The following is a 27,491-nucleotide window of genomic DNA, read 5'->3' as shown; positions in this document are numbered from 1 at the left end:
ATCCTCAAAAAAGGCCTTGGTGGATTTACCCTTTAAGGGTGAGCGGCTTTTTGGGTCATCCCTGGATGACATCATTAAAGCGGTGGTTCCCCCTTAAAACAAATGTCTAACAATACATTCGGACGACTGCTTACACTGCGGGTAGGCTGGCTTTTTTTTTTCCGTACATACCTCGATATCGCCGTTTCATCCCTCGACTTCCGGGTATGTGGCGGTGGGCATTCCTAGTTGATTGACGTTCCTCCGACCGACGCATACTTGACGTCACGACTTTCCGAAAGAAGCCAAACGTTGCTGCGCAGGCGCCGTATAGAGCCGACTCTATACGGCGCCTGCGCAATGACGTTCGGCTTCTGTCGGAAAGTCGTGACGCGCAGTATGCGCCGGTCGGAGGAACGTCAATCAACTAGGTCCAGCAAGACTCATACCCGGAAGCCGAGGGATGAAACAGCGATATGCGATATGATCGAGGTATGTACGAAAAAAAAAAAAAAAGCCAGCCTACCCGCAGTGTAAGCAGTCGTCCGAATGTATTGTTAGAAATTTGTTTTAGGGGGAACCACCCCTTTAAGAATGCCACGGGTGGTAAGAGCACGCTGCTTCCACAGTCTGGGAAGGGCAAGGAGCCTCCTTTTCTACCCCCAAGCGTTTTTTTTTCGTGCGCCTAGCACGGCGGGTAAAAATCTGCAAGGCGCTGAGGCCCCGCTGCGGGGCAGAGGCGTGCCTGGTACCGCAAGCCTGCGGACAAACCTGCTTCCGCATGAAGGTCTGCCCCCGCCCGTGTCTCGGGTGGGGGGCCGACTTTGCGAATTCCTGGCTCGGTGGAGGTCTCTTCTTTCCGACCGTTGGGTTTGCGACGTAGTTTCCTCGGGGTACAAGATAGAGTTTCTCTCTTGGCCACCAAACGGATTCTTTCCTTCCAACCTCCAGCTTCCTCCGGAACGCCGGCTGGCTCTGGCGGGGGCTGTCCAGGATCTTCTGGTCAGGGGAGTGATTGTGCCAGTTCCCTCACAGGAACGGTTTCAGGGATTTTACTCCAATCTGTTTGTGGTGCCCAAGAAGGAAGGGGTCCGTCCAATCCTGGACCTCAAGGCCCTCAATTGTTTTGTCAGGGTACAAAAATTCAGGATGGAGTCGATTCGCTCGGTGATAGCGGCACTCCATTAGGGGAACTTCATGGCATCCTTGGATATCATGGACGCGTACCTGCATGTCCTGATATGCTCAAAGCACCAGAGATTTCTGCGCTTTGCGGTCGGGGAGGACCACTTTCAATTTGTGGCCCTCCCGTTCAGGCCTGGCATCAGCACCACAGGTTTTCACCAAGGTGCTCGCCCCGATGCTGGCCCTGCTGTGACAGCGAGGGATCACTATCGTGGGGTATCTGGGCGACCTTCTCCTGAGAGCTTCCTCAGGCTCAGAGTTAGAAGAGGATGTGTCGGTATCACGTGTCAGACTCTCCAAGGGTTCGGCTGGCTTCTGAATGTCCAGAAGTCAGTGTTGGTTCCGTCTCTGCGTCTGGAATACCTGGGGCTAGTCCTGGATTCCGCGGAGGCGTGAGTTTTTCTCCCAATGGAGAAACTCCAGACACTGCATTCTGCGGTGCAGCAGCTGTTGACCCAGAAATGGTCGTCTCTTTGATTCTGCATGAGGGTTCTGGGTCTGATGGTGGCCTCTTTCGAGGCGGTTCCTTATGCCCTATTCCACACCAGGGAACTACAGAAGGAGATTCTGTCACATTGGGAAAAGCTCCGGTCTTCTCTGGATTACCAGATTCAGTTGTGTCAACTGGTCAAGTCTTCCCTGGTGTGGTGGCTGATGACTCCCGTGCTTCGGACTGGGAAGTAATTTCTACCGTGCCGATGGACAGTGGTCACGACGGATGCCAGCCTCTCCGGTTAGGGGGGCGTTTGGGGCACCCAGTCAGCCCAGGGGCGCTGGACTCAGGAGGAGTCCTGCCTGCCAATCAATATACTGGAGTTCCGAGCAATCAAGTTGTGCCTTGCCAGGTGGTCCCTGGATCTGCAGGGCCGACCGGTCAGGATCCAGTCCGACAACGCCATGGCCGTGGGGTTCGTCAACCATCAGGGGGGCACACGGAGTTCAGCTGCAGCGGCGGAGGTCGCGCAAATCCTTCGGTGGGCCAAAAGATCCGTTCTGGTTCTATCGGCCGTGTGCATTCCGGGGGTACAGAATTGGCAAGCTGTCTTCCTAAGTCGCCAAACGCTAGACCAAGGAGTGTGGTCACGCCACCCGGAGGTGTTTCAGAGTCTGTGCCCAAAGTGGGGCACTCCAGATGTGGTCCTTCTAGCGTCCCGTCTCGATCGGAAGGTGCCACGGTTCGTGGCCAGGTCGAAGGACCTGTGGGCGGACGCGTCAGACGCGTTGGTGGCACCTTGGGGTCACTATCGCCGGATTTACACCTTCCCTCCTCTGAAGTTCTTCCTCACCTGCTGCGCAGAGTGGAAGCTGTAGGGATTCCAACAATCCTGATCGCCCCAGACTGGCCGCCGCTCCTGGTACGCGGACCTGGTGCATCTGGTGGCAGACGCCCACTGGCATCTACCTCTGAGAATAGATCTTCTGTCGCAGGGTCCTATCTTCCACCCTGCTTTACAGTCGCTGGCTTTAGTGGCGTGTCTGTTGAGAGCCAGGTACTGTAGGACCGAGGCCTGTCAGGCTCGGTGGTCTCTGCCATGCTGCATGCATGGTAGTCTACCTCACGTAGGTTTTACCATCGTACGTGGAAGGCCTACATCTCTATGGGTGAGGAGATGAAGTGGCACCCTCATACGTGTTGTTTAGGATTCTGCTGTTTTTTACAGCGGGGAGTGGACCAGGCTCTCGCCTTGAGTACGGTTAAGAGTCAGTTTCTTGGCCGTTTTACGTTTAGCGACCCTTGGCGGCGCACTCCTTGGTGCGTACGCCTGTAAAGGGGGTCCGACATGTCGCTCCTCCGGTGCGCCCTCCACTACCCCCATGGGACTTGAATTTAGTCCTTTTGGTGCTTCAGGATACTCCCTTTGAGGACATCCGAGAGATCCCTTTGTTGACTGTCACAAAAGGTGTTTTTTTTTCTGGTAGCAATTACCTCGATCAGACGGGTGTCTGAACTGGCGGCCTTGTCTTGCAAGGCTCCCTATTTGGTCATCCATGAGGATAAGGTGGTGCTGCGGCCGCAGCCGTCTTTTCTCCCGGAGGATGTTTCGGCCTTTCACATTAATGAGGACATTGTTCTTCCATCCTTATGTCCTCAGCCGAAAAACCAGAAGGAGGCCACTTTACCTTCCCTGGATGTGGTTTGGGCCTTACGTGTGTACTTATCTGCTACGGCTCCGTTCCGAAAGTCAGACTCACTGTTCGTGTTGGTGGCTGGTCCCAGAAGAGGTCTGGCAGTCTCGTCGGCCACCATTTCTAGGTGGATCCGACAGGTTGTGCTTCGGGCCTATGCCCTGAAGGGGCGGGCGCCTCCCTTTCGGGTTACGGCGCATTCGACCAGGGCGATCGGTGCCTCTTGGGCTTTCCACCATCAAGCCTCTGTTACAGGTGTGTAAGGCAGCGACCTGGTCGTCGGTCCACACTTTTTCAAAGTTTTACAAGGTGGACGTGTGTGCATCTTCTGATGCCTCCTTCGGCCGCAAGGTGTTACAGGCGGCAGTTTAAAGTTGGAGTTCCTCCGTTGAGTAGCTCCGGTTTTGTTTGGGGTGTAAGCTTGGTTGCTGTGTTGTTTTTCCCACCCCTCGAAATTTTTGACACTGCTTGGGGACGTCCCTAAGGTCAAAGGCTGCTGTGTCCGTCCATGAACGGAAGAGAAAATAGGATTTTTGTACTCACCGTAAAATCCATTTCTCTGAGTTCATGGACGAACACAGCACCCACCCCTCCTTTGTTTGTACTGCTTATTACAAACTGAGGCTGCTAGAGCAGGGTGTGGGTTATACCCGGGGGGCCACACCCCCTGGGAGGAGCTGCACTGAGGAAAGTGTTAACACTTAAAGTGAATTTTTTCTGCCTAAACTCTCCTGAAGGAAGCGGATATAACCCTAAGGTCAAAGGCTGCTGTGTCCGTCCATGATTTTACGGTGAGTACAAAATCCTATTTTTACACCCAGGCTATAAAAAGAAAAGAACTGATTCCGTGTACACACGATCATTTTTCAGCATGTCGAAAAAACAACGTTTTCCCACTTTTATCATTAAAACGATGTTACCTACACACCATCATTTAAAAAAAAAAGCACAGTGCGGTGACGTACAACACGTACGACGGCACTATAAAGGGGAAGTTCCATTTGCCTTTGGGCTACTTTAGCTGATTCCGTGTTAGTAAAAGATGATTCGCGCTTTTTTGTCTGTTACAGCGTGATGAATGTGCTTACTCCATTATGCACGGTAGTTTTACCAGAACCAGCTCTCCCGTCTCATAACTTGCTTCTGAGCATGCGCGGGTTTTTTACGTCGTTTTTGCCCACACACGATCATTTTTTACAACAAGAAAAACAACATTTTTTAAAACGACGTTAAAAAATGCAGCATGTTTGAATTTTTTTTTTTTTTGTCGTTTTTCAGAACCTGAAAAATGATGTGAAGCCTACACACGATCATTTTAAATTGCGTTTTTGAAAAACAATGTTTTTTTCATGTCGAAAAATGATCGTGTGTACGCGGCATAAGACTTTGTACACCTTTTGTTTTGATGCACCTAGGATAGTTGAGCTTTAATTATGTGCATGTTGTGTATATGTAAGGGTTACATCTAATAAAGAGCACTATTTTTAGCGTACTACACTGCACTTTTGGTAATAATAATTATTTTTTTTCACTTTCTCTAGAAAGCGCAGCAGAGTCTAGAATTAACGTGAAAGAAATAAAATTCAGCTGTCCCACAGCTGCCCAGTAGATGGCAATACTGAACTAAGATTGAGATTTGAAGCTGTCACCAAACAATAGTTCGCCTGGAAGTTTACATGAACTGTATATGAATCACACAGGAACTGCACTGCTTTCCTGTTCAATTCTCATGCGATTCAATGCAGTGCAAATCACACTTCATCTCACCAAAGTCGTGCATGCACCAATTTTGGCACTGAACTGCAATCGGATCTTGTGATTGTTCTTCTCTATGTGATCCATTGCAGGGCAAACGCACTACATTTGCGACCTGCAATTGGGGCATCGTTAAGATTGCACTGACACCCACATATTGCAAGGGCAGTGTGATTTGAATGCAGTTCGGGAAAGTCGCACGGATCACAGGTTTTCCTTCACTACAGTAGTGGGAACCTAGGCTAAAGGAAATCTGAACTGTAAGAAATGAAGGGTCTCTATTGATTATTTCTAAGTATGACTTGGCTATCACTCTGGCTCCATTACTTTCTGGCACTCTGACCCAGAACAAGCAGATGTGTACATCAGTGGGAAGGACAGTACCTCAAATACTACAGCCATGACAAAAGTTACAAGGCAGACAATTTAGCATTTTAACCACTTAAGCACCACCTAACGCTGATATACGTTGGCAGAGCGTAGGTCCTGAGCTCCGCGGACCCAATCGCCGCCAGTGTCCCGTGATCAGGTCACAGAGCTGAAGAACAGGGAGAGGTAAGTGTAAACAAACCTGTCCCAGTTCTTCCTAGTGGCAGTGTCACTGATCGTCTGTTGTTCCCTGTCATAGGGATCGACGATCAGTGACGTGTCAGGCCAGGCTCCCCTACAGTAAGAATCACTCACTAGGGCATACTTAACCCCTACAGCACCACTTAGTGGTTAACCCCTTCACTGCCAGTGTCATTTTCACAGTAACCAGTGCATTTTTATAGCACTGATCGCTGTAAAAATGGCTGGTCCCAAAAATGTGTCAAAAGTGTCCGCCATAATGTCAGTCACGATAAAAATCTCTGATCGCCGCCATTACAGGTAAAAAAATAATTATTAATTAATTATAAATGCCATAAAACTACCCCCTATTTTGTAGATGCTATAACTTTTGCGCAAACCGAACAATAAACGCTATTGCGATTTTTTTTTTTTTTAACCAATAACATGTAGAAGAACACGTATGGGCCTAAACTGAGGGAAAAAAAATGTTTTTTATATATTTTTGGGGATATTTATTATAGCAAAAAGTAAAAAACATTGAATTTTTTTCAAAATTGCCGCTCTATTTTTGTTTATAGCGCAAAAAATAAAAAAACGCAGAGGTGATCAAATACCACTAAAAGAAAGCTCTCTTTGTAAGAAAAAAGGGACTCCAATTTTGTTTGGGAGCCACGTCGCACGACCGCACAATTGTCAGTTAAAGCAATGCAGTGCCGAATCGCAAAAAGTGGCCTGGTCCTTTAGCTACAAAATGGTCCGGGGCTGAAGCAGTTAAGGAGTGTTTAGTAAATATGCTGATCAGGCCAGTATTTATATGCATGCTTGTACTTGGTCAGGTTAAATTAAGAGCATTTGCAAGAGTGAAGGTCAACAATGGCAACCTCCACATTGTCTCATGACATGTTTCCCTTTAAATGATGACCTCTGTACCATGGACAGTTACACAACACTACTTATACTAAATGTCTCTATATTGTATTTGCCCAGTCTGATCTAAAAGTATAACTAATGGCAAATGCCGCGTACACACGATCGGAAATTCCGACAAGAAAACCATGGATTTTTTTCAGACGGAATTCCACTCAAACTTGTGTTGCATATAAACGGTCACACAAATGTTGGCTGAAATTCCGACCATCAAGAACGCGGTCACGTACAACACTACAACGAGCTGAGAAAAATTAAGTTCAATGATGTCTGCAACATCCATACAACCTGTCTCCTGCATTTGGGTTCATACAGAATGTGACGTGTTCATGCTGTGCATATTTTTCATCGCTTTTCTGCATCATTTCTGATTCTGTGTTAAAACGCAAATGAAAGGCCTTGGATAAGCAGCACTGGGACAGGATATGGGAAGTGACTGACACTGTAGCTGCTTCTATTGTGGGAATGAGAACCAGAAATGGTGCAGACACAAAAAGTTGTGATGTTTGTTCATGCTCTTTCCGTTGAGCCCTTGACAGCGCATATCAAAGAGCACTGACCGAGAACTGTAAATGCATACAAGATAAGTAAATATGATGAACAAAGCAGGTGTTGGGCTGCATGTGACAATTTTTTTCCAACCCTCACCCGTTTTCGCAAAATGATATCCCAGACTGTTCTATAGCTCATAAAGCCGATACTTTGAGTTTTGAACCAACAAGGAGTCAGAACTATAATGCCCCATTCATACCACGTAATGCCAAGAAGAAATCCAGTGTTCCCTGTTGGTTTAGAGGAAAGGGTAACCACTCAGATGAGACCAAAGAGCCTTCTCACTGGAACCAAACCATGGGTGCCGGTAATTAAAACTGGTCACAAAAAATACATGCCACAGCAAAAATTAGAACAGAAGCTGACACGTTTCACACTGTTACACAGTGCTTAATCATGATTAAGCACTGTGTAACAGTGTGAAACGCGTCAGCTTCTGTTCTAATTTTTGCTGTGGCATGTATTTTTTGTGACCAGTTTTAATAAAAGGAAAAGGTGTTTTGGAGTGCGGCTGTCCAAGTTTTCCCTGTTGGTTTAGTTCACACCAAATCATTGTGCTGGGTGCAACTGGAGCATACATTGTGCATTTATTTGTAACACATTGCAATGTGGGAGTCTATTCACGGAAGTGGGTGCAAATAGCTGTATTATACAGGTATCTGCTCCTCCTCCCCCCTGAAAGGTGCCAAATGTGACACCGGAGGGTTCCAAAAAGAGGAGGTTCACTTTTTGTGTGGACCTCCGCTTTAAGGCACTTTAGGAGAGGTGTATACACCACTCCTAAAGCACCCCTACCTATTGAAATCAATGGGCAGCGGCGCTTTTTAAACCTTTTTTGGCCGATAGTGAGTGTTAAAAGCATACCACTATCGGCCAAAAAGCGCAGCTAAAACAACAGTAAATTTAGTGGCGCTTTATCGCCGACGCCTCACTGTGAAAGTGCCCTTGGAGCAGTCTTGTAACTTCTATCAGTGTCCAGCCGAGCACTGGTTAAAGCTTGTAGGAGGAGTTTTCTAACTGTCCTATGAAACTGCAAGACTCATGACCCTCTGCCTGGAAAGTGCTGATTGGCTCTGTGCTGATCACATGCACCCTCCCAAAAAAAAAAAAACTCTCTAACAATACACACCAAACTGAGCATGTGCAGCCTGACTCCATAGGCTCTGTGTTATCAGGAAATTATCAGGGGAAAGTGGAAAGAGGGGAGGATCAGAGAAGATAGGATCACTGTTGTGGGTTTAGTAACCCTCCTACCCTTTACTGCCAAGAAAGCTGCTTCTGTTTGTTCTGCAACTACCATGGTGCTGCACATGTGATCAGTTATAACACCAGTCATTTGATGGTTTGACAATTTGATTGCGGACACTAGTAACTGTTTTTTACATAGTTACATTGTTAGTCTGGCTAAAAAAAAAAGACACAAGTCCATCTAGTGCAACCGATTTTTTGAAACCATTAAATCGATGTGTGGGTTATCCTATGTTCCCATTTCCAGGGTGCATCATAAAGAGTGGTTACATACAAGAGGAGTTTGAATTGTGCAGTTGTCAAATTTTTGGGCGTTTGTTTTAAAAGGACCCTATGGCATATTTTAGGATGATGACCAGGAACACGTATTAAGATAAAGGCCCGGATTCACAGACACTGGCGCATATTTATGCCGCTGTAGCGTATCTCCTTTACGCTACGCCGACGCAGCGCAGAGAGGCAAGCACTGAATTCACAAATCACTTCCTCCCAAATCTGCGCTGGGTTTCTCAGGCGTAAGTCGGCGTAAGTGGAGGTGGACGTGAGCCATGCTAATGAGGCGTGACCCCATGCAAATGATGGGCCGGGCGCCAGACAGATACGTATCGCCAACTGCGCATTGCGCCATCCCGTGGGCGCATCTCAGTGCGCATGCTCACAATCACGTCGGAACAACTGCCTAAGATACGTCGGATCACTGCCTACGGCGTGAACGTAACCTACTCCTAGTCATATTCACGTCCTACGTTAACTACGTAAAATACGTCGGCTTGTGTTCCCTGGTGCAGCACTTTGCATGGATGCTGCTGAGTTACACCTCCTTTATGGGGCATAACTTTATGCCAGATGTATGACTTTACGCGCACTGCGTCGGACGGACGTACGTTCGTGAATCGGCGAATCTCCCTTATTTGCATATGTGAATAGAAAATCAATGGGTGCGCCAAATACGTCCAGCGTAAATATGCGCCCACTCAACGCTGGTGTAGGCAAGTTACGTCGGTCGGATGAAGCCTATTTTCAGGCGTATCTTAGTTTTGTGGGCACGGCGCACAGATACGACGGCGCATATTTGCACTTACGCGGCGTATCTCGAGATACGTCGGCGCAAGTGCTTTGTGAATCCGGGCCAAAGAGTTTTGATTTTTCCTTTAATTTGCTAAATGTCCCTACTCTACCAGGTCAGTGACTCAAAAAGCACCAAAGACAGTGGAACAGCAAAATAGTCTTAGGCCCCGTACACACGACAGAGGAACTCGACGTGCTTGGCACGTCGAGTTCCTCGTCGAGTTTTGGGATGAAGCCGCCGAGGAGCTCGGCGGGCCGCCTTCTCCTATAGAACAACGAGGACAACGAGAAAATAGAGAACATGTTCTCTATTTTCTCGTCGAGTTCCTCGGCGGCTCCATCGAGCCAAAACTGTACAGACGACAGAGTTTCTCGGCAGAATCCGGGTTTTGACCGAGTTTCTCGGTGAATTCTGCCGAGAAACTCTGTCGTGTGTACGAGGCCTTATAGTTATCATTTCCATAGGGAGGTCAGAGCCTCCACCTATCCCTGTTGACAGTCTGTAAAAAGATGACCTTTTCTCTGCAAACCAGTATTAGCTGCATACATATGTAAATTTTCCTTACCAGCAAAGCTGGTTGGATCTGCTTAGATCCAGTGATGTAGAGCACATTACACATACGTATAACATCACTGTAATATTGGCAGGCACTTAATTATTACTGGCAACGAAACACAAGAGGATTGACACTAATGTCACACAGATGTATTACAGCGCTGCATTCTACAGTCATAAAATAATGACTTTGTGAACTTTCTGACTATAATGTCACATGAAACATCTTTTCCTATCACAGGGGAAGTATTGTACTTCGAGGTTTCTTGCAGTTATGACTTTTGCATTTGCTTTTGCGTGTTGTTCAAAGAGCATCTCATATGAAAGGAAAGTTTGCTAGCGTAGCACTACCCCTGAAGAGCTGCTGGTTTGTTTTGGGTGGCACCTCTATTCCTCCGCCGTCTAGGGTACACGATGAGAGCTGAGAAGAATTGCAATGTCCACACTTTAGATGTCTTTTTCTGTGCTTTATTACCCAACGGGGTAAAATAGTAAAAATAGTAGTAGCTGAAGAGGTAGAAGAGATATGTAGGTTCAGGTGTATAACTTGGTTTGGAAACATGCCTGCTTCCAGCGATAAACTATCGTCGCCACTCTGGCCAGAGTGGGTATTGTGCCCCTGGATGAGCCTCTCTCACCAGCCTAGAAGCCAGAGTCTCACTCGGAACTTTAGCAAAGTCTCTGCCACAGACCTTCCCAAAAATGGAGATATTCTCGGTCCAGAATCCTTCTTAAAGCGGGGGTTCACCCTAAAAACGTTTTTTTTAAATTACATCCAGCTCACTCTCTACATTGACAGTATGGCGTTAGTTTTTTTTTTTTGCTGTACATACCTCGTACAGCTATTTTCTTCCCCGGCTTCCGTGGTAGGGCCTCCCGCGGGACTGAGCGTTCCTATCCAGCAGGTTATTGACGTGATGACAAAAACGACCTCCCCCCGTTGCATAAGGAGCGTCACGAGTTGCCGAAAGAAGCCGAACGGCGAGTCGGCGCTATACGGCCCCTGCGCACCGACGTTCGGCTTCTTTCGGCAACCCGTGACGCTCCTTATGCGACGGGGGGAGGTCGTTTTTGTCATCACGTCAATCACCTGCTGGATAGGAACGCCCACCCCCACGGGAGGCCCTACCATGGAAGTCGGGGAATAAAATAGCTGTACGAGGTATGTACAGCAAAAAAATAAAAATAACTATCGGCATACTGTCAATGTAGAGAGTGAGCTGGATGTAATGTTAGAACATCGTTTTTAGGGTGAACCCCCGCTTTAACACAGGATTAAGCACCTGGATCTCTCTTGAATAAACTTGGGTAAATTCAGAACTGATAGGCGACCATCATCCAGCCTTTCAGTAATGGCACGTCCTTCGATGAAGTCTAAGGCCTCTCCTGAGATACCAGCCTCGTGCTCGGTACTCCCCCAGACAGGCTCTTCATCGGGAGGCTTCCTCCCTCAGGACGCACAGCACAGGACCACTCTGCGATTGTAGACCCAGTCTGACTACCAGGCCCACTCAGTAGAACATAACCTCGAACCAACATGGTCCAGAAGCCAGGAACACTTGAAGACGCACCCCCGGCCATGAGGGCCACACACGGGGGGTGGTGGGACGACAGACCCGCGATCGACGACCACAAACCAATGGCGTCTGTCCCTTAAGTACTCTCCCCCAGCATGCACAGCGGGGCGACCAACCACCACTGATTGGTTGCAGAGGAAAAACACCCAATACACTTGATATGACTTGACTGCTGCCACCCTTGGCCTGGGGTGGTACAGGCACCCCACACAACATTAGTGGTCACTCACAGTACAGCCAAGGCTGGAACAGAGGCCCAAATTTGGCCAAAATAACATTGTCAGAGGTAACTAAATCTCTGACCATCCTCTAAATTTAAAGCAGCACCAGCTATGAAAGTAGCAGGGTGCTACACTAGTAAAAACCTTATTTACTAAATCTGGTCAAGTGTTAAAGTGATTTTAAAGCAGAACTGAGCACCACAATCCAAAAACCCTGTATGATAAATGTTTAATATTCAAAGTAAACTCATCCATCCACTTCTCCACATTGAAAAACACCCCCTAGCATTTCTGTTCATGGGCATCTTCAGTAAGGACATAAGATTCATGTAGCATTTACTTCCTGGAATTCATCTGCCCTTAGCTCAGGGGTCTCCAAACTTTCTAAACAAAGGGCCAGTTTATTGTCCTTCAGACTTTGGGGGTGGGACTGTGGCCAGCGGGATTGGAAATTGTCCTGACATCAGTGGGAGTAAACATCACCACATATGGTATAAGGTGGAGGCATAGTGCCTCATCGTTGGTATTATTGGGATGAATAGTACCCCATTGTTGGTGTCCGTGGGAGAAATGGTGCTGCATTGTTGGTGTCCGTGGGAGAAATGGTGCTGCATTGTTGGTGTCCGTGGGAGAAATGGTGCCGCATTGTTGGTGTCCGTGGGAGAAATGGTGCCGCATTGTTGGTGTCCGTGGGAGAAATGGTGCCGCATTGTTGGTGTCCGTGGGAGAAATGGTGCTGCATTGTTGGTGTCCGTGGGAGAAATGGTGCTGCATTGTTGGTGTCCGTGGGAGAAATGGTGCTGCATTGTTGGTGTCCGTGGGAGAAATGGTGCTGCATTGTTGGTGTCCATGGGAGAAATGGTGCCCCATTTGGTGCCAGTTTATTGTCCTTCAGACTTTGGGGGTGGGACTGTGGCCAGCGGGATTGGAAATTGTCCTGACATCAGTGGGAGTAAACATCACCACATATGGTATAAGGTCGAGGCATAGTGCCTCATCGTTGGTATTATTGGGATAAATAGTACCACATTGTTGTTGTCTATGGGAGAAATGGTGCTGCATTGTTGGTGTCTGTGGGAGAAATGGTGCCGCATTGTTGGTGTCCGTGGGAGAAATGGTGCCACATTGTTGGTGTCCGTGGGAGAAATGGTGCCGCATTGTTGTTGGTGTCCGTGGGAGAAATGGTGCCCCATTGTTGGTGTCCATGGCAGAAATGGTGCCGCATTGTTGGTGTCCGTGGGAGAAATGGTGCCGCATTGTTGGTGTCCGTGGGAGAAATGGTGCCGCATTGTTGGTGTCCGTGGGAGAAATGGTGCCACATTGTTGGTGTCCGTGGGAGAAATGGTGCCGCATTGTTGTTGGTGTCCGTGGGAGAAATGGTGCCCCATTGTTGGTGTCCATGGCATAAATGGTGCCGCATTGTTGATGTCCATGGGAGAAATGGTGCCGCATTGTTGATGTCCATGGGAGAAATGGTGCCCCATTGTTGGTGTCCATGGGAGAAATGGTGCCGCATTGTTGATGTCCATGGGAGAAATGGTGCCCCATTGTTGGTGTCCATGGGAGAAATGGTGCCGCATTGTTGTTGGTTTCTGTGGGAGAAATGGTGCCCCATTGTTGGTGTCCATGGGAGAAATGGTGCTGCATTGTTGATGTCCATGGGAGAAATGGTGCCCCATTGTTTATGTCCATGGGAGAAAAGGTGCCCCATTGTTGGTGTCCATGGGAGAAATGGTGCCCCATTGTTGGTGTCAGTTAGCTGAATAGTGTCTCATATCAGTGGGAGAATAGTGCCCCGAGGGCTGGATAAAGGCAAGCAAAGGGCCGCAGTTTGGAGACCACTGCCTTAGCTCAAGCATGCAGGCAGGAGGGTGTGCTTAGCTAAGAAATAAACCCCTTCCCTCCTGAAGACTCCTGGGGTGTATGATATCATTTGCCTCGGCATGAAAACGAGAAAGTAACTGAAGAACCATAAAAAAAAGTTTACAACTAGCAAATACAGTATAATATACTTTCCTATCTCTTTACCAATGCCAGCAGTATTAGGATAAAAAATAGCCAGTGTTGACAGAGGGTGAAGCTCTGCTTTAATGCCACTTTTTTGTTGATAAATGAGCTGCTAATACCACTTATATGCTCTGTTGTTTATATCATTTTTCTTCTCTGAGCTTCTACTTCATACTGCCCATCCATTACTGCCTTTCCTGAATTGACAGGCATTGTAACCCTTGCTTTCTCTACCCGAAACTAGAGAACATCTTCAATAGAGTACCACTTAAATTTATATAACAATTCATTTGTTAAAAGAAATGTCTATATCAAACTCTCAACATTATTTGATTGGTCATTACAGGTAACGCCACTGGGATTATTCAAATAACAATTTTAGGTGTAATAGCCCATAAAAAAATCTATGTAGATTTTATCAGTGAAGATTTATAGATGATGGCTTATGATTGGTTTAGAGCATTTCTCTTTGTGATCAGCTATTGCACTTTATAAGCCCACATATTGGTGGCTAATTTTCCAGATACAAAAAAAATCCACTTGACTGCTTTGTGTCATCTGGGGGGATACAGACTTTGGGGGTTATTTACGAAAGGCAAATCCACTTTGCACTACAAGTGCGAACTACAAGTGCAAGGTGCACTTGAAATTGCACTGAAAGTGGACTTGGAAGTGCAGTCGCTGTAGATCCGAGGGGGACATTCAAGGAAAAGAAAAAACAGCATTTTAGCTTGCACGTGATTGGGTTATAAAATCAGCAGAGCTTCCCCTCATTTCAGATCTTCCCCTCAGAATTACAGCCACTGCACTTCCAAGTGCACTTTCAGTGCAATTTCAAGTGCACCTTGCACTTGTAGTTCGCACTTGTAGTTTGCACTTGTAGTTTGCTTTTCGTAAATAACCCCCATAGTCTACATCTATATAATGCCTTTGTGACCATTTTATAAGTTGGACTGTCATCTGTTGCTGTAGGAGCAGGCATCTTCTTAGCTGTCAACAACAGAAAATACATTTTAGGCTGCATTCACATCTAGACGGACGAAATCGCGGCGTTTTGTCGCCGCAAATCGCGGTAAAAATAGCTGCGTTTTGTACCGCGATTTGCGGCGACAAAACGCGGGTATTGTCCGCCTAGATGTGCCCCAAGATGACCCCCTCTATGGAGATGATTGCCATCTCCTAGCCGAACGCTCGAAGACGCCTGAAAAAAAGGTCCGGGACCTTTTTTCACGCCGCAGGCGACAGGCGTCCGGCGTTCGGCGTGGAGATGTGAACCATCTCCATAGAGGGACATGTATTTCCAGCCCTCTGGCGGCAGAGGCGTAGCGCTACAGGCGTAAAAACGCCTAGGTGTGAATGGGGTCTAAGTGTGCACTTGTAGTGCAAAGTGGATTTGCCTTTTCGTAAATAACCCCAATAGGCTAACATTAAGGGGGGTTTAAAGGGGTTGTAAAGGTTTGTTTTTTTATTTTATAGGTTCCTTTAACCACTTGGGATCCGCGAAAGACGTCCACAGCGTGGCTCTCAAGTGCCGAGTGGACGTCTTTGGACGTCCTCTTGTTGACATTCCCCGTGCGCCCCTCTGGGGGCGTGCAGAGGGGAAACAACGTGCCAGGCGCATCGCTGGGCAGCCGATGCGTGTGCCTGGCGGCCGCGATTTCCGCCGGGTACCCGCGATCGGCGGTGACAAACACAGAGCTCTACGTCCTGTCAGGGAGAGAGGAGACCAATCTGTGTCCCTTGTACATAGGGACACAGCATCGGTCACCTCCCCCAGTCAGTCCCCTCCCCCCCACACAGTTAAAACACACCCAGGATACACATTTAACCCCTTCCTCACCCCCTAGTGTTAACCCCTTCACTGCCAATCACATTTATACAGTAATTAGTGCATTTTTAAAGCACTGATCGCTGTATAAATGTGAATGGTCCCAAAATTGTGTCCGATACGTCCGCCGCAATATCGCAGGTCTGACAAAAAAATCGCAGATCGCCGCCATTACTAGTAAAAAAAAAAAAAATCATAAATCTATCCCCTATTTTGTAGGCGTTATAACTTTTGCGCAAACCAATCAATATACGCTTATTGCGATTTTTTTTAACAAAAATATGTGGAATATTATGTATCGCCCTAAACCGAGGGAAATTTTTATTTTTTAAAAAAAAATTGGGATATTATTATAACAAAAAGTAAAAAATATTGTTTTTTTTTTTCAAAATTTTCTGTCTTTTTATGTTTATAGCTCAAAAAAAAAAAATCGCAGAGATGATCAAATACCACCAAAAGAAAGCTCTCTGTGTGGGAAAAAAATGATAAAAATATATTTTGGGTACAGTGTTGTATGACCGCGCAATTGTCATTCAAAATGCGTCAGCGCTGAAAGCTGAAAATTGGTCTGGGCACGAAGGGGGTTTAAGTGCCCTGTAATGAAGTGGTTAAGCTAGTGCATTGTTGGTTCACTTACCTTTTCCTTCGATTTCCCTTCTAAATGTTTTTTTTCTTTGTCTGAATTTATCACTTCCTGTTTCTCCTCAGTAAGCTTTCCCCCATCATCGGAGAGGTGGTTAGTCAGCCAGAACAGCAGAACAGCTTACTGAGGAGAAACAGGAAGTGAGAAATTCAGACAAAGAAAAAAACATTTAGAAGGGAAATGTAAGGAAAAGGTAAGTGAACCAACAATGCACTAGCTTAACCACTTCCATACCGGGCACTTACGCCCCTTCCTGCCCAAGCCAATTTTCAGCTTTCAGCACTGTCGCACTTTGAATGACAATTGCGCGGTCGTGCTACACTGTACCCAAACAATTTTTTTATCATTTTGTTCCCACAAATAGAGCTTTCTTTTGGTGGTATTTGATCACCTCTGCGGTTTTTATTTTTTGCGCTATAAACAAAAGAAGAGTGACAATTTAAAAAAAAAACACTATTTTTTACTTTTTTATTTAATAAATATCACAATTTTTTTAAAAAAAACGTTTTTTTTCCTCAGTTTAGGCCGATATGTATTCTTCTACATATTTTTGGTAAAAAAAATCGCAATGATCATATATTGATTGGTTTGCGCAAAAGTTATAGCGTTTACAAAATAGCTGATAGATTTATGGCATTTTTATTTTATTAATTTTTTTACTAGTATTGGCGGCGATTTGCGATTTTTTTACTGTCACCGTGACATTGCGGCGAACACATCGGACACTTTTGACACGTTTTTGGCGCCATTCACATTTATACAGCGATTAATGCGATAAATATGCACTAATTACTGTATAAATGTGACTGGCATTCAAGGGGTTAACACTAGGGGGTGAGGGAGGGGTTAATATGTATACCTAAATTGTGTTCTAACTGTGGGGGAAGGGGGGTGACTGGGGGAGGTGACCGATCTATGTCCCTATGTACAAGGGACACAGATCGGTCTCCTCTCTCCCCTGACAGGACATGGATCTCTGTGTTTACACACAGAGCTCCACGTCTTGTCCCTGTAGCCGCCGATTCCGAGTGCCTGGCGGACATCGCGACCGCCAGGCACGCGCAGCGGCATCTCGGGGACGCGCCGGGCGCGCGCTCGCGCGCCCCCCAGTGGCCGCAGGAATACAGGACGTCAATTGACGTCCTGTTGAATTTTCAGAGTCACCGTGGAGCCGTCATTTGACGATGGCCCGGTGCTCTAGTGGTTAAAGAAACCTATTTAGAAAATAAAAAAACAAACCTTTACAACCCCTTTAAAGGTAGGGGAACAAAAATGTCTGACACCCCTAGGAGCAGCTGCAAAAATGTCCAGTGTGCATGTGGCCTTAGACAGCTTTCACACTGAGGGCGTTTTGCAGGCGCTATAGCCTTAAAAATAGCGCCTGCCATCCGCCCTTAAACTGCTGCTCTGTTCACTCCAGTGTGAAAGACCAAGGGCTTTCACACTGGAGCGGTGCGCTGGCAGGGCGTCAGAAAAAGTCCTGCCAGCAGCTTCTTTGGAGCGCATTAGCAGCGGTGAACTCAGTGCTGCTAATGCGCGCCTGCCCATTGAAATCAATGGGCAGCGCCACAGTACCGCTGGCAATACACCGCTGTAGCGGCACATTGCCGCTATTTACCGCTATTTAACCGCCAATGTTATGGGCGTCGGCAGTGTGAAAGGGGTCTTTGAGAAGTCCTATGAGTCTGTCCTTCAAATGATGTGGTTTTGAATTAAGCACGTTTCTTTTTTCCCTTCTTTAGTCTGTATGGAGTATCTGCAGAGATTTTACCAGTCTTTATTGGAAAAAAAAATTGAATTTACTTCGACTGCCATAGAGAAAGAATTATTCCACACATGTAGAGATGCTACAGGAAAAGAAAACCGCCTGGTAAGAATCAACATGTTTTTTTTCTGTGGCCAAATCTTTCAGCAAAGGTTTGCTTCGAAGTGTACTTGGCAAAGTGACAAACATGTCCAAAGCACATTGATGTGAAGTGGAATATGCAAACTTTTGTTCCATTTTGCAAAGATACAGAAAGCAGGTTGCTAACTAAGAAAATGGTTTTCCTTTCTGAATGCCAGTATCTACACCTCATAATTTATTCAACTAAAACTATGTAATATAAATCAACTTACAATTATACAATTCTATGTGACTATGCATTATTCACTATTAAAATAGGGGTAATATTTTTCCCAATATAATATTTAACATTTAGGGCTGCAGAAATAACGATTAATTCCTCGATTAATCGTTAATTTCTTTGATCGATCAAAAATTTTTTGATCGGTATGAGCCGTGGATTGAGCTCCACTGTCTTGCCCATAGGAAAGGCCATGGCTTCGGCCTAGCTCCGGAACGGCGGCCATCTTGGTACACCCGGCAGTTTCCTAGTGGGGGGGGGATGTGGACATTACACTATGGGGGGGGGGGGGAGATGTGGACATTACACTATGGGGGGAGATGTGGACATTACACTATGGGGGGGGGGGGGGGGAGATGTGGACATTACAGTATGGGGGGAGATGTGGACATTACAGTATGGGGGGAGATGTGGACATTATACTATGGGGGAAGATGTGGACATTACAGTATGGGGGGAGATGTGGACATTACACTATGGGGGGGGGGATGTGGACATTACAGTATGGGGGGAGATGTGGACATTACACTATGGGGGGAGATGTGGACATTACAGTATGGGGGGAGATGTGGACATTACAGTGGGGGGGGATGTGGACATTACAGTATGGGGGGAGATGTGGACATTACACTATGGGGGGAGATGTGGACATTACAGTATGGGGGGAGATGTGGACATTACACTATGGGGGGGGGGGGGGAGATGTGGACATTACAGTATGGGGGGAGATGTGGACATTACAGTATGGGGGGAGATGTGGACATTATACTATGGGGGAAGATGTGGACATTACAGTATGGGGGGAGATGTGGACATTACACTATGGGGGGGGGGGGATGTGGACATTACAGTATGGGGGGAGATGTGGACATTACACTATGGGGGGAGATGTGGACATTACAGTATGGGGGGAGATGTGGACATTACAGTGGGGGGGGGGGGGAGATGTGGACATTACAGTATGGGGGAGATGTGGACATTACACTATGGGGGGGGGGATGTGGACATTACAGTATGGGGGGAGATGTGGACATTACACTATGGGGGGGAGATGTGGACATTACACTATGGGGGGAGATGTGGACATTACACTATGGGGGGAGATGTGGGCATTACAGTATGGGGGGAGATGTGGACATTACAGTATGGGGGGAGATGTGGACATTACAGTATGGGGGGAGATGTGGACATTACAGTGGGGGGGGGAGATGTGGACATTACAGTATGGGGGAGATGTGGACATTACACTATGGGGGGGGGATGTGGACATTACAGTATGGGGGGAGATGTGGACATTACACTATGGGGGGGAGATGTGGACATTACACTATGGGGGGAGATGTGGGCATTACAGTATGTGGGGAGATGTGGACATTACAGTATGGGGGGAGATGTGGACATTACAGTATGGGGGAGATGTGGACATTACAGTATGGGGGGAGATGTGGACATTACAGTATGGGGCGAGATGTGGACATTACAGTATGGGGGGAGATGTGGACATTATACTATGGGGGAAGATGTGGACATTACAGTATGGGGGGGGGGACATGTGGACATTACACTATGGGGGGAGATGTGCACATTACAGTATGGGGCGAGATGTGGACATTACAGTATGGGGGAGATGTGGACATTACAGTATGGGGGGAGATGTGGACATTATACTATGGGGGAAGATGTGGACATTACAGTATGGGGGGAGATGTGGACATTACACTATGGGGGGGGATGTGGACATTACAGTATGGGGGGAGATGTGGACATTACACTATGGGGGGAGATGTGGACATTACAGTATGGGGGGAGATGTGGACATTACAGTGGGGGGGGGGGGAGATGTGGACATTACAGTATGGGGGAGATGTGGACATTACAGTATGGGGGGAGATGTGGACATTACAGTGGGGGGGGAGATGTGAATATTACAGTATGGGGGAGATGTGGACATTACACTATGGGGGGGGGGGGTGGACATTACACTATGGGGGGAGATGTGGACATTACACTATGGGGGGAGATGTGGACATTACACTATGGGGGGAGATGTGGACATTACACTATGGGGGGAGATGTGGACATTACAGTGGGGGGGGGGGGGAGATGTGGACATTACAGTATGGGGGGAGATGTGGACATTACAGTATGGGGGGAGATGTGCACATTACAGTATGGGGCGAGATGTGGACATTACAGTATGGGGGAGATGTGGACATTACAGTATGGGGGGAGATGTGGACATTATACTATGGGGGAAGATGTGGACATTACAGTATGGGGGGAGATGTGGACATTACACTATGGGGGGGGATGTGGACATTACAGTATGGGGGGAGATGTGGACATTACAGTGGGGGGGGGAGATGTGGACATTACAGTGGGGGGGGGAGATGTGAATATTACAGTATGGGGGAGATGTGGACATTACACTATGGGGGGGGGATGTGGACATTACACTATGGGGGGAGATGTGGACATTACACTATGGGGGGAGATGTGGACATTACACTATGGGGGGGAGATGTGGACATTACAGTATGGGGGGAGATGTGGACATTACAGTGGGGGGGGGGAGATGTGGACATTACAGTATGGGGGGAGATGTGGACATTACAGTATGGGGGGAGATGTGGACATTACAGTGGGGGGGGAGATGTGGATATTACAGTATGGGGGAGATGTGGACATTACAGTATGGGGGGGAGATGTGGACATTACAGTATGGGGGGAGATGTGGACATTACAGTATGGGGGGAGATGTGCACATTACAGTGGGGGGGAGATGTGGACATTACAGTATGAGGGAGATGTGGATATTACAGTGGGGAGATGACGACATTACAGTTATAATTAATAGAAATTAGTAGATTAATCGATTTAAAAAAAATCGATTGATCAAACACGAAAATTTTAATCACTAACAGCCCTAAAAATGTAAATAATTTCAGTGTCAAACCTGGATCTCCCATTTAAAAAAAACAAATGCACTTCCTATTATCTGCCAAATTTAGGACAGTTGACAAATATGTTTATGTGATAATAACTGTATACAGTGATACCTCGGTTTGCGAGTAATGCGGTGTACGTGCGTTTCGCAACATAAGCTATATTTTTTTTAACACCCTGACTTGATATGCGAGGAGTTAAGCCTCTGGTTTACATTATTATTGATGTGGACAGAGGTTTGGGGGCGCTGGAGAACTCGGAGACACCCAGAGATGCTCGGAGACACTCCCAGCTGGGTGGGGCGGGCGTAATGTATGGCGGACCACCTGAAAGTGTCAACAGTTCCCGAATGTCTCCGAACGTCACCAGCGCTTCTCTGCACCTCTGGCCACATACAGTACTGCATACAGCAGCAGTGGTTGTGGAACGAATGATCTGAGTTTCCATTATTTCTTTTGGCGAAAAATTGCTTTGATATACAAGTGCTTTGGATTAAAAGCATGCTTCTGGAATGAATAATTCTCGCAATCCAAGGTATTACTGTATAGGCAGAATGAAACAAGAATTCAATATTTCTGTGGGAACCTGCAAGGGAATAAGTATTTTCTGCTGAAAAACTACTATGAGTTTTACAAGTATTTTAAAGGTACAAGCAGGGCCGGATTCCAGACAAGGCCAGGCCTCGGGGCGGCAATGGGTACAGGGGCGGCACTGCGGCTGAGAGGAGAGGACACTTTTACTTTCATATCGGGAGTTCCCCCCTGTCATGCGGATGGTGAGAGGAGAAAAAACAGAGGGAAGAGGAGGTGAGATAGTTCTTGGCAGCAGCACCCCCCCCCCCTCCCGGTTCTCAATGTCATTTTGTCATTTTCGGCAGCAGTACCCCCCAATGCTTAATGTCATTTTTGGCAGCAACACCCCCCCCCCCCCCCGCTTCTCAGTGTCGGGCCGAAAAAGTCCCCCGGCGGATAATGTCCCCCCTATTTCTTGCGCAGGCGGGGGCGGCATTGAAGGACCTGGCCTTGGGGCAGCAAAGGGAGTAAATCCGGGCCTGGGTACAAGCTTTTGGGGAATAGAAGCCTGTAAAACGTAAGGAGGAAATGTTATTAGGAAAATGTCCAGAAGTGAATCCAAATATTTTTTTTTGTAAATAAATAAGATTCTTTCTGCAGGGTTAAATATGGGAATCAAGCTGTTTGTATTTGAGTTATGTATTTATTTATTTTAATTTATGGCGCATCATTTTAGATCAAATTAGTAAAGTTTTTTATTTTGTATTTCTCTATTTCTTTTATTATGGTCAGGAATATTATCTACTGATATGTCAAGTCATTTATTGGATAGTGATGTTTTTAGCAAAATTATTCAAGATAAGGTGTTAATTAAAGCGTTACTAAACCCAGGACCCTGCATTTACTATAGCTGATCTCCCACAGAACACAGAAAATATAAACTGCTAAATAACTTTTCTCATCAGCAGTTAGAGCAGTCAGTGTCTGGTTAACGCTTCTAGGAGGAGTTTTCATTCTCTCTCGATTGTCCTATGAGACTGCAGGACCCCTAACCCTCTGTATGGACAGTGCTGATTGGCCCTGTGCTGATCACATGCATTCTCCCAAGAAAAAAAACCTCTCTATCAATACACACCAAACTGAGCATGTGCAGAGTGCCCCCAAGGCACCGTTCTATTAGCAGATGGATTGAGGACAGTAAAAGAAGGGGAGGATCAGAGAATACAGGATCAAACAGCCTTTTTACACAATGTGCAAAATTTACCCCTTAGCATCCAAAGTGAATATAACAAGCATGCTTTACTGCATATACAGACTGATTTTACTGTTGTTGGTTTTTTAACACTTTAGGTGGGAGAGTGCTTTTAATAGGATGTTCAGCCTTTCCTTGACAAAGACTGATGTTCCCAATTGAAACACACAAGAAGTTAGGGCTGAGGAGGAGCCAATGGCTCCAGCTGCTGCCTCTCTGTCCTCTGAATGCAAGGAGAGGGAGGAGAGCTGCTACAAATGGGAACAGCGCTGGATCAAGTGAGGGTAAGTATTTAGGGGGTGAGGGGACATACTGCTACTGGGACATTTTTTTACCTTAAAGGAGAAGTCTAGCCTGAGCTTGTTTGGCTGTACTTCTCCTATGGGTCACATGAGTGCAATTTGTTTTGCACTCCTGTGACTTTTCTCTGCAGAGAGCGGGCTGAAGTCTGCTCTCTGCTGATTTCACTGGAATCAGTCCAGGCACTGCGTCATCACAACAATAAAGTCTGGATCCGCCAGGTGCCTGGACTGATGCCCCTCTCAGCAAGCTGCTGAGAGCCTGAGATGGCCGCTCCCTGCCCCTTAATAGCTCAGCGCTCCAGTGAGCGCAGGGGGAGAGGACAGAGCGAAGAGCTGCTGATTGAGAGGCAGCAGCACTCTGCTCGGGGAGCTGTGAGAACCGAGCCATCTACGGCGTTCGATCGCCCGGTTCTATGTGCAGAGGCAGCGGTGGACAGATGGAACATTGGACTGATGCTGCATCAACCTAGGTAAGTATGGATATGGAAAAAAAGAAACCATACTTCTCTTTTAATGCATTGCATTAAAGCGGAGTTCCACCCAAAAGTGGCCACAAGGCACCTTTCAGGGGGGAAAGGGGACCTGTTTTTGACAGGTCCTCTTCCCTACTCATGTAGACGGCGCTGCAGCACCATCTCTCGGGTGTTCGCCTCCCATCCTCCTTCCTCTGCCACCGGACCAATTAGAAAGCACAGCACGCTTCGCACATGCGCAGTAGGAAAGTGTCACAGTGATTTTTAACCACATAGACTAAGCTTAGGGAAGATTGCCTTGCAGAATAAAAATTACAAAGTAAACAGTGTATTTGCCTTTAGCAAATCAACCCCTATGTGTTCAAAATTATGGTTGTGTTCATTTGGGAAAAGTATGTTAGCCATTTTGACATGATGTTAGTGCATTTGGAATTATCTAGGTTATCTGTGAGGAAGAGGTAATATTATGAATCTGCTTTCTGTGAGACATTGGGCGTTAATGTGTCGTGTGAAAGTTTTGAAATGAATTGTGTGATGTATGATTTAGCTTGAAGGAATGTGTAGATGTCTGGGGAAAAAGGTGGAAACTTTTGTGTTAGTTCTGGAAAAAGATAACATTTGTGGGGTTTTTTGAGTTCATTGGTTGTTTGAAGGAGGTGGGTCTATGATTGTTCCTGGTCAGGAATTTGGCCAGGGCTGAAGTTTTCATTGCCTGCAAGTGGGAGAAATAATGTCAAACTAACTGCTTCTGTAGATGACATACTGCTAATTATCTCCAACCCTAAACAAGCCCTTCCCCACATTATCCACCTAATAACTCAATTTCAATTTATATATAATTTTTCTTTTTATATATAAAATTTATTTTTTTATAAGTCTGATGCATTCTATTTACACTCTTCTCACAAGCCACCATAGAGTTGATTATACCCGTTGGGCCAAAAATTATATAATTATAACATTTCTTAGCGTTATAGTCCCTAAAAACACAAATTTTCATTATGCCAAAACATATCCCCTGCGCCCAAGCACATTCAAAAACCATTCACAACATGATCCAACTTTACTCTTTCCTATCTTGGCAGAGTTTCTTTGATCAAAATGATCGCCTTCCATCATTTGCTTTTCTTAATAGAAGTGAAGAATGTGGTAATACTGCACTGTCAAGTAGATAAACGGAAAACAAGTATGCATGCAACTTTAAATGTGAGACACACACACAAATAGGACCAATGTAAAGTAAAATAAGCTGCGCAAATAACGTGATAGTTCAAACATAAAATCAACTAGCATACATAATTATAACATTGTGCTATTGTTAGATTGAAACCACTTGAAACGAATGAGTTGCCCTATTCGTAATAAATTTTAATGAGTCCCAGTGAAAAAAAGGATTGAAAAACTGAGAAAATCAATGTCTTATTTTCAAAAAAAAGGACGCATCAGATGGTAGTTCGGTGGCTGAAAATACACTGCTCTCCTTCAAATAAAATGGTGACATCAAACCAAAGGGAACCATAGAACAGTGAAAAGATAGATAGGAAATCCTCCACTTTCCCAAAAAACTGCCTCTTACCGAAAGGGAAGATCCCAACCAGAGATCTTCTGTTGGCGTGTGGCTTTCTACCCAGCCTAGGGGTCTATGCATCAGGATATCCGGTATCCGATAAATCTTCCACCGCTCACAGATGATCATTAGTGATTATAGCCAAGGTAAGGAAGGAAAGAAGGCTGACATAGCGTAATCCAGTAAAACAATTTAATGTAAAAAATATTTAAAATCGCACTTACAATAAGTAGATAAAAATTTGCATGTGAAAATATGTAGCCGGCCGGCTAACACAGCCCGTTTACTCCGGGACACTGGATGACGTCAGCACGCCGCTACCCTACTCCATTTCGTCACAATTGACTTTGTCCTGGGGTTTTTCTTAATAGAAGACCTATTCATCTAAACTCAAAGGACATTCACAAAATAAATCGAATGATACTCCTCTTTATATGGAGGAAAAAGTATGCCAAGATTAGTAGACTCAAGCTCCAACAACCAACAGCAAATGCCTCTTCAGCCACTATTTTATAACATTTAATGCCGCGTACACACGGTCGGAATTTCCGACAACAAATGTTCGATGTGAACTTGTTGTCGGAAAATCACACCGCGTGTATGCTCCATCGAACATTTGCTGTCGGAATTTCCGACAACAAATGTTTGAGAGCTGGTTCTCAATTTTTACGATAACAAAAGTTCTTGTCGGAAATTCCGACAGTATGTACACAATTCAACGCACACAAATCCTACGCATGCTCAGAATCAATTAGACGCATGCTCGTAATTATTGAACTTAATTTTTCTCGGCTCGTTGTAGTGTTGTACGTCACCACGTTGTTGACTTTTAGATTTTCTGACAACATTTGTGTGACCGTGTGTATGCAAGACAAGTTTGAGCGAACTTCCGTTGGAAAAAATGCATGGTTTTGTTGTCGGTATGTCTGACCGTGTGTACGCACCATTAGTATTTTTTGTAGGCCATGAATTTGGGAAATCTCTATTCACAAGTTAAAAAAAAAGTTAAATATCTGGCAATTTTAGAAACTATAGCTGGCTAGAGATTGAAACAGGTAATTTGGCTTGTGTAGTAATTATATATACCTGTTCTGTCCGCCGGGCTTCTATTTAGTTTACTTATGTTTATATGCTTGAAATAACCTGTTGGGTTTTCTTGTTTTACACCAAGCTAGTTATATGCAGAGCACAGGCGCTACCTACTGTTCCCTTTCTGGTATAGCTTTGCTGTTTTGTAGACGTTACATATTGTATTCTTTATTATGTGTTAAAGTTGTTAGAAACCAGTGCATTCTGGGAGATTTCTCTAGAGGAAGTGACTCAACTTCCATTTTAAGTATCTACAGCAAGACAGTAAAGCATGTTTTCTCGTGAGTTCTTGTTATCCCATTCTGTTTTATAGAGGATTGTTTCTTTATTATATGCAACATTGTACTGATTGATGTTTATTTTATCAATTTGTAGTTTCATCTGGCTTGTTCTAATAAATTTAAGATCAAAGAAATATGGTATCTGAAGTTTATGGAGCAGAAAGCTCTCTGTCCTAGAGTCAGAACAATAAAAAACACTGTAAAGGCGCTTCCTTGGATGTTGCAAATATCTTAAATATACAGTCTAATAGAACCAGTTGCATAGCTCCCAACTGTCCCTGATTTCGAGGGGCTGTCCCTGATTTGGAGCAATGTCCCCCTATTCCCCATTCCTTCTCATTCGTCCCTCATTTTGGTCTGATCTATATAGTTGTATATAAAATGCACTTTTTATCTATCAAAACGTGTTTTCCAGCCTTAAACCTTTCATCTGTTTTCTAAATTGCTGCATTTGTAAATTCCAAAATCCAAAATAAATGAATAGTTGTGGTAAAAAAAGCACTTATGGGTTTAACCAATCTTGTTTTTTTGTACAATTCTCCTTTAAGGGGGCATGGCAAGGGGTGTGTCCTATGCCTGCATACTTTTGCTGATAGGTGTCCCTCATTCCCATCTCAAAAAATTGGGAGGTATGCAGTTGTGACTTTAAGTGTATAAACACCAATAGTACAAGATATAGCAAAAAAGCAGTTTCTCACTAATGAACCAATTACCACAT

The 27,491-nt window shown here is 45.7% G+C and overlaps 1 protein-coding gene across 1 annotated transcript in view; it reads left to right on the top strand.

Moving 5' to 3' along the window:
• The window catches only part of CDNF (cerebral dopamine neurotrophic factor), a 45,552-nt gene that overhangs the window by 11,859 nt on the left and 6,202 nt on the right, over positions 1 to 27,491 (top strand). Inside the window, exon 2 of the mRNA XM_040343423.1 lies at positions 17,968 to 18,095. Coding sequence (XP_040199357.1) covers positions 17,968 to 18,095 — 128 coding nt within the window. The remainder of the gene's footprint in view (positions 1 to 17,967; positions 18,096 to 27,491) is intronic.

This window comes from Rana temporaria, chromosome 3, assembly GCF_905171775.1.
Source record: "Rana temporaria chromosome 3, aRanTem1.1, whole genome shotgun sequence".
Taxonomy (NCBI): Eukaryota; Metazoa; Chordata; class Amphibia; order Anura; family Ranidae; genus Rana; species Rana temporaria.
This window is presented reverse-complemented; position numbering and strand designations above follow the sequence as displayed.